We start from the raw sequence: 8,171 nt of genomic DNA on the forward strand, positions 1-8,171 counted from the left end.
AATACAGACTGCAGGCGAGTCATTTTGTTCATTGGTAGATCTGCGTAGACCTTACAATAATCGACTCTAGACTACCAAGGTAACTTTATCTTCAAAATTTCTGGAAAGACTCCCGTATTTAATGATAAATTATATAAAATACCGATCTCAATTATATGTCTTCCTGCAAAAAGCACCACTTGCTTACTTTAGAAGATCGCCGTCTACTGTTGGACATGGGGGTGCTTTGTGACATACTCGGTGGACGCCTTGATAGCCCGGCTCTTTTGTCGGAGTTTTCATTAAATGTCCCCGGCTACTGCACCCGTCACACGTCGAGCTCTCTATTTCATGTGCCAGCAGTTCGTACGAACTATGCCCAGAACTCTCCACTTATACGGTTTGCTAGTGAATATAATTTGAATTTTCCCCTTATTGATCCATTTGATTGTAAAAAAATAACATTGAAAATGCGCGTCTTAAAACATACTTTTTTGTGTTATACTTAGTTTCAATAATAAAGTCTTATTTTATCTTATTTTATTTTATTTTATTTTATCTCTAATTTATAATATTTTATATATATTTTTATTTTCGACACTTGACACTTGTGCAATATTTACACACATGTCAACCCTCATTCCAATATAACACCCACTCACCCACCCTCTCACTCACTTACACTCACACAAACACACTAGTTTGTATTGTACGTGTATTTGATGTATTTCTGTGGATATCTGTCATTGGTTTTATTCTCTGTATATTTTATTTGTTATATTTTTGTTACATGTATTACTGTTGATATCCCCAATAAATAAAAAAATAAAAAATAAATAAATAGGCCTTTTCATAAAATCTACAAAACCTTTTTAAAAAAACGTGGGTAAATATTCTGGACCAAGGGAATTGGTATTATCAATTATTTTCACGATCACAGCTACGTCTTTCTCATTAGATCCACTGTCCACTGCTAAGCAGCTTCATCGTCGAGAAGCGGAGGTTCACTAATATATATAGTCTTGAAGTGATCTATAAACGCTTCCTCGAACAGTTCGATCGCCCAATGTTACGGTGTCATCATTACCACCGTCGGCTTTTTGAGATTTAAACAATCCTAAAAAGCAAGTTGACTGGAAAGTTAGGAATGCATGCCAGTATAGTCGCATGTGGCGTTCCGTCCTCCCCACCGGCCCCCACGGGAAAATAAGTACAAGTATTAAGAAGATAAATAGCTGAAACAAATTATTTCTTACCTTCCGCGTCGTATCCGAAAAGCACTGCATCCGTGATGTTCAGGTTTCCTCCGATTCCTTCCATACTGCTCCAGAGTTCTCTGGTCCTCATCAGGTTCTTCGGCTCGACGTCCACGATGATGGCTATCGGCCCTCTGAGGTAAATGTCCTCGAGATAACTCCGCAAGTTGACGAGAGGATCGGGCGCTTCTGTGCTGGGAGGAGACATTTTCAAAATCGCTCCGCCGATCATCTCTTCAGTAAGCATCTTCAAAATATCTTGGTTCGAAGCTAAATTTATTTCCGCGTCTTTATACGTTGCGGATTTAGATAAAATATCTTCGATTTCCTCCTTTTCCGCTTCGTGCATAAACATTTCGCCTGTTTTTTGCTTGTCGGATTCCTCGTGGTCCATTTGTTTGTGCATGTTTTGATCTAGTGAGGCTGTTTTTTCTCCCAGCTGATCCAAATCTGATATTTTAGCTCTGATGTCTTCCTCTATCGCTTTAGCGCGCTCTTCCGAGTCGTTCTGGTGTTCGGGTACCTGCGCGTCATGTTTGATAAACATGCTGAAATCGTCTTTTGCTTCTCGACTATTCCACCTGTTGGTCGCATCATATTTTTCTGTTGTGACGACGGCTTTAAACTCTTCCGTTTTCAAATTCTTTTCGAACGAGTCATTTTCGTATTTTTCTTGGCTTTTGTTACCGGATACTTGTTTCCCGCTTCTGCTGTTCTGTTCTTCTTTTTTACCATCGTCATCGTTAGTCATATCCACATTACTCGGAACGAGCGGCGTATCCACTTCGGTAGATGTTTGAAAAGCTGTCGTTTTCAGCATTTCAGCTGTCGATAAATCACCGCTGTCTTTATCATCCGCGGCTTTAGGTTCATCGTCTTTGGCGGGTGTTTGAAATGCGTCCAGGGCAACGACTGGCTCTGGGATCACGACGGCGTCTCTTTGGTAATTTTTCGGGTCATCGTCCATTTCATCCGAATCCATGTTTCTCCTTCTCATATTCATTTCGTGGCTGTCTTCTTCGGAGTCTTTGGCTACCGGGAACAGGAAAGGTCTATTGGCGTTCCCTTCATTGTCCGCGATGACGAAGCCTTGCAAGTTTTTGAATCCTATTCCGTCGGGTCTGATGTTAAAATACCCGTTCTTCGAATTTTGCGCTTTCATCTCCGCGGACACTTCGTCCATTTTCATTTTGTCCGTGACTCTATTCCTGATTAAGATTTCTCCGGTTTCGGTGTTGTAGATGACGTCACTTTGCGGGAGCTGGATGGATTTGCCGTCGTCGGCTATGAAGAACGGGACTCCCTGTTGTCTCAGAGACCTCGATTCGGAACTGGTCGAGTCCACGTCTTCCAGAGGGATCAGTCTCCTCTCTACGCCTCTCAGTTCTTGGGAGTTGGATTTGAATCCGCCGTTCGCCGCTAAATTCGCAGCCAGTTCTCGGAGCATCGCGCTTCTGTTGATTTCTTCCGACGAAGTTTTGACTTCTTCCGAGCGCGTCGCTTCGTCGTGCGTCGTCACTTTATCGTCCGCTTCGAGCTTGGCTATCATTTCTCCGATTGCGTCCTGCTTTTCGTCGTATTTAGCTCGCGCTTCCGCCTTTTCTTCGCCAGACTCGTCGTAGACATCGTCGAATCCGATTTTGGAGACCCCATCGTCCTTAGCGTACCTATCCAGTGCCGTGACATTTTCTCGAGTAATATTCGTCGCTGCGACACCATGCAACGCGCGGAGATACATTAGGCACACAATAGCCGCTATCGATTTCATTTTGTATCGCTTTTTAGTGCACATTTTTTGTCTCGCGGTTAAACCAATCTAGAACGGATTTTTTGTTCACTTTTACAACTTTTGCTGTCGCGCACAGTCTCCGCTGACTTATATATTAAATCACAATATGGAACTGAAATTATCAAATAACTTCTTTTAAAAACAAACGTACACCTAAACATTACTCATAACAATGATTTATTTAAATAACAAAAGGAATTGTTCCTCTGTCAACTAATTATACGCATAAATTAAATATTTTTTCACGTTTTTCATTATTGTCATCGCGATATGCAGAAACACAAATTAGTTACGGCCACTTTCGGCCGCGGTTTTGATTTCGGCCAAAAATTGGACGAAACTTTGGCTCAACCGACACCCGCGGTCGGGATGTGTCTTTTTTTTCGATTCTTCCCACCGCCGCGCCGCGCCGATTTGAAATATCTTTTTACGAGCAAACTTTCGAAAAGTTTTGCTTTTTTTTTACTAAAGTATCTCAAATAAACTATCCACGTATGAAAAAATTATTCAACTAGAATTTGTGTATCTGGGAATTATGTTTACTGAAAATGGAACGACCGAGAAAGATCTCGAAAGGAGGGTGAGTGCCGGGAACAGAGTGAACGGTGCACTCAAATCGACCTCGGCAAATAAATGTACGTCGCAAGAGGCAAAATCAGCAGTTCGCAATGGAGTCCCGGTCCCGACCCTGAAAAACAGGGACGAAAGTAGGCTGTGTGCTGTCGAAATGCGATCTCTCGGGCGAATGTGTGGTAAAACTTTAAATTTAAACCCTTTAAATTGTATACATGGACAATTCCGTTGATAAATAAATAAATAAATATTTTTTGTTTATATCTAAACGGATTGTCCATTCAAATAATTAGCGATTTTAATACCACAGTTTAACATACAGACTAGACTATAGTTGGTAGTTCAACGATCTTTCAAGTTTATATTTTTGTAATTCCTTTATAGTTTACAAATTAAATTTCCTTTAGCGTTTGATAAAGAAATGTTACATACGAGTTATACAGGTGGTCGGAGACGTGACGTTCAAAAGTAAAATGTCGGTGCCTCATATCGAAGGGTATCCGAATCAGCCCATGTATGTACCGCGATTTTGCGTAGTCTTCGAGTAAGGATCTTTTTGACGAGTTTTTGAAAAATTTTGATCGGATCGGTTTTCAATTTTTTTTAAAAATTTCTGGAAGGTTTTTTCAGGATTTTTTTTGAGTCACACTCATTTAAAAAAAATGTACTTTCACGCATTAAATAATTAGCTTCGTAACATTAAGGTGATTCAATTCTGGAAATATCAAATTATAGAAATATCCAAGCAAATACGGAAATCAGCTTACATTTATAGAAGCGTAAGAAATATTTTGAATGCTCAACTTATGAGACAAATTTACTTTGCTTTTTGCCAAAGCAAACCATCATATTGCAATTTAGCTCGGGGAGGTTGCTCTCGTTCAATCCTTGAACCAGTGAACATAGCACAAAAATGGACCATGAAGATCATTCTCAAAAAACCCTCGAGGTATTCAACGGAAGATCTATTCGCCGAGTTAAAGATATTGGATGTAAGACAATTGTTTGTGAGGTGCCTACTACTTCAATTTTATGATAAATTAAGTGAGGTCAAAAGAACCCAACAAAATATAAACACTCGTTCAGCAACACAAATTAACTGTATTGTCCAATTTGTATCAACCGCCTTTGGTAAAAAGCAATACAATGTAATTGCTCCAAAAATATTTAATGATTTATTGCCAAATATAAAAGACTCAAAATGTAAAACAAATTTTAAAATAAAAATAACTGCACGTATAAATAGTGTAGCGAGAGATTTTTTGAAAAATATATGTAAATCAATAAACGTAGTACTTTATATAATTGGTACACATATTATTTATATTTTTATGTATTTAATTGCTTTATATTTGTTTTATTTTATATTATACTATATTATTTATGTTTAAGTAACATGTATTCTTGGCACATATATATACTTTATATTTGTATAATAATGATTTTTAATTTCTTACATTTGATTAGCTATGCATTTATAATTAAGTAGTTTTAGTTTTTTATTTTTCATGTTATTGTTTTATTATTATAGGACTACTTATGCTCTAAAGATAGAAAATCTCCATCTTAGAACAGGCTGTGCCATGTTAGATGGAGACTATCATAAACAGAGAACAATCCCTTTTTTATTTTACATTAATTGGTTTTATAATATAGATTCCCTATTATTAAGTATGTATATTTAAAAAAAATTTTGCAATGAATTTATAAATAAATAAATAATTCTAAATGAAAATATGAAGCTACTTCATAGATAAAAAACTAGAAAACTTAAAAACGAAAACTAACTTCACTAAACTAACTTAATTTAAACTTCTGAATCGTATATCTCTTACATATTTTGACTCGTACAAAGACTCTTCTTCCTTTCATAGTTTGACTTCCGTTTCTAAACGTAGAAGCATTTCTGATCTGTCTTTCCTCTTCAAAATTTTAAACAATTTTATCGATGGTCCATATCTCTCGGAGCGTATTCCGACCAATTGTCCCGTAAAGTCAACACGACAAGTTCATTTTTTTTATAATTCATTGCCCAAAAAAAATTATGTTCAAAACTCGTTTATTTATCGTAGCTGCTCCAAATTTAATTTACTTTGTCCCCATTTCGATATTTTTAATAGAAAATTTTGTGACTTAAAAAAAAACTTTTTGAAACACTAAAATGAAACGTTTGTCAGTGTGTAGTAAGTTTATGTTCCTTTAATTATGTTTATTTTATAATAATATCAAAATTGGTCAACTATATTTTTAAAATTATTTTTTTATTTATTTCTTATTTTTTATAAATTTATGGCAAAAAAAAAACATACTTAATAACAGGGAATCTATATAAAACCAATAAATGTAAAATGAAAACGGAGTGTTCTCTGTTTATGATAGTCTCCATCTAACATGGCACAGCCTGTTCTAAGATGGAGATTTTCTATCTTTAGAGCGTAAGTAGTCCTATACTAATAAAACAATAACATAAAAAATAAAACTAAAACTACTTAATTAAAAATCCCTCTCCTCCCCTCCTCCACTCTATTTCCTCATCCCTTAGCCTTCTCACGAGCTGTTTCTCGTGTCTTATATAATATATGATTTTTCTCTTTACTGTGTAACATGTTCTCTCATTATATTTGTGTAAAGCGTTCACTGGATGTATGTACTATTTTTTATATTTTGTATTCTTGTATAACAACTGTTGTTTTTCCGTAATAAATAAAAAATAAAATAAATAAAATAGATGCCGCTTTTATAATTTTACAAAACTTGGTTTGCGGAAACTTTACACTATATTGATTGTAACAAATACCATAACAATATATTTTAGGTCATTTTCACAAAATGGTGTCGAAAACAAACGAGTATTTTTCTTATTTTTTGTTTTGTAAACCCTCTAGTGAAAAGTACCTAAAATATATTGTTATGTTATTTGTTATAATCAATATAGAGTAAAGTTTCCGCAAACCAAGTTTTGTAAAATTTCCATTAAAATTAAACGTAAAAATAACATTAAAAAAATAAATTATTAAAGCGCCATCTATGAATAATTAGTTTAATAGTTTTGTTCAGAATCACCTTAATGGAAGCTGCAAAAGATTTCCTAAATGCAGAATTTAAGTTAGCGCGATTCAGACTTGAACTGTCAACTTAAAATTAAAAATCTACAAAAGCAATTTCTTAGTTTCCGAGGTATTCTAAATCTTCCCTAGAAAGCGAATAATTTAAGATTTTTTACATGCGTTTACACTTTGATTCATATCTGACCACACTGATGGTTGAACGTCAAAGAAATATTAACGATCGAAATCAAACATAATGCTTTTTAATTTAAATTTATTTCAACGTAGAGGGAAAACATTTTCCAGAAGGGAATATGGAAGTCTAGGCATTTACAGGGCTTATGACATGTCATCGGCTGGTTTAAGTGGCCACTTTACACACTGTGTAACATTCACCATTTTGCCTATGTTTGAACATCCATTTTTCTTCAATACTCCATTTGTTGATTTAAGTGAAGTCAAAGAGTTGAAACCTTTAATGTTGAGATTCATCCGACTAAATTATGACTGAAACAAACTGGTCCAAGAAGAAGTTAAAAATTGAAAAATTGTTTTCAGGCGTTGCCTAGTATGTGAAATAATTTTTACTATTAATATGTATTTCATTGTTATGTAATTATGTTTTATTTTTTTAATACTCTGTTTTATCATTTATGTTAGTAGAGTGATATGGCGCTCTATCCTCTCTGCTGTTTGTTTTAGAATTTACCTTCCTGAATTCAATATCACCAATATATCATTTTTTCAAAATTGTAAACTGGCTGATTTCTGCATAACTACGTTTAAATGATATACTTTACTTTATGTTTTAAACGTACTTTGTCTGTAAATCTATTAAAATAAATAAAATAATTTATTTTGTTTTCTTAGGCACTTTTTAGGTTCACTTTTGCAATCCACCACTGTCGGAATGAAATATTTGATATGTGTATTATATTTGTAAGCTGGCGTTTTTCGCCTCTGTCACTTGTCACCGTTCACGGCCACGCGCGCGTCCGAACACTTTGAATAAATCCAAATAACTAACTTTTAAAATCATTCTGCTAGGCTTTATTAATGAATTAATTTTCCAGCGCCTGTCAAAGTTTGCGTTCAGAAAAAATATATTTTTTATTTTATTGGATTAAGAAAAACCATCGTCATCATCTGTTGAGTATTTATTTATTTTAAAGAAACAAACAGTCGACAATGATATAATAACATAAAAAAAAATACAGTTTAAAGACAGACCAGCAAAGTTTCTAAATAAAAATTATACATCATCATTGAATCAGTCCAACATCGCTTGCTTCGAAAAATAGCGTGGATGCTCGGACTAGAGAGAGATAATTATTCTTATGCTGAAATAGAGCCAATGTTAAATATTTTTAGTCTTCAAAAACGTAGAACTAATATTGACTCCATATATATGTTCGGCATACTAAATGGTATAATCGATGTTCCATCATTACTGGGACAAGTAAAATTCAATATTCCGACTCGTAGATTGAGAAACAATGAAGTACTGTTCATCGATCAGCATAGAAC

At 34.8% G+C, this 8,171-nt stretch overlaps 1 protein-coding gene across 4 annotated transcripts; it reads right to left on the reverse strand.

Moving 5' to 3' along the window:
• Nucleotides 1–751: 751 nt before the first annotated feature.
• LOC148272207 (uncharacterized) lies at nt 752–7,675 on the reverse strand. 4 transcript variants are annotated; one of them, XM_088240361.1, is made up of 2 exons: nt 7,519–7,675; nt 752–3,136 (listed from the first exon to the last, which is right to left on the reverse strand). In XM_088240361.1, the coding sequence occupies exon 2, from the start codon at nt 3,025–3,027 to the stop codon at nt 1,225–1,227; it is 1,803 nt and encodes a 600-aa protein (XP_088096487.1). In that variant the 5' UTR covers nt 3,028–3,136; nt 7,519–7,675; the 3' UTR covers nt 752–1,224. The 4 variants fall into 4 exon arrangements, with proteins under 4 accessions (XP_088096487.1, XP_088096485.1, XP_088096484.1 ...); XM_088240359.1 differs by having other exon boundaries at nt 7,463–7,672; XM_088240358.1 differs by having other exon boundaries at nt 7,445–7,672.
• Between the last annotated feature and the right edge of the window lie 496 nt (nt 7,676–8,171).

Source organism: Micrasema longulum, unplaced genomic scaffold (genome assembly GCF_059751315.1).
Source record: "Micrasema longulum isolate JH-2025_06_02 unplaced genomic scaffold, ASM5975131v1 h1tg002437l, whole genome shotgun sequence".
NCBI lineage: Eukaryota > Metazoa > Arthropoda > Insecta > Trichoptera > Brachycentridae > Micrasema > Micrasema longulum.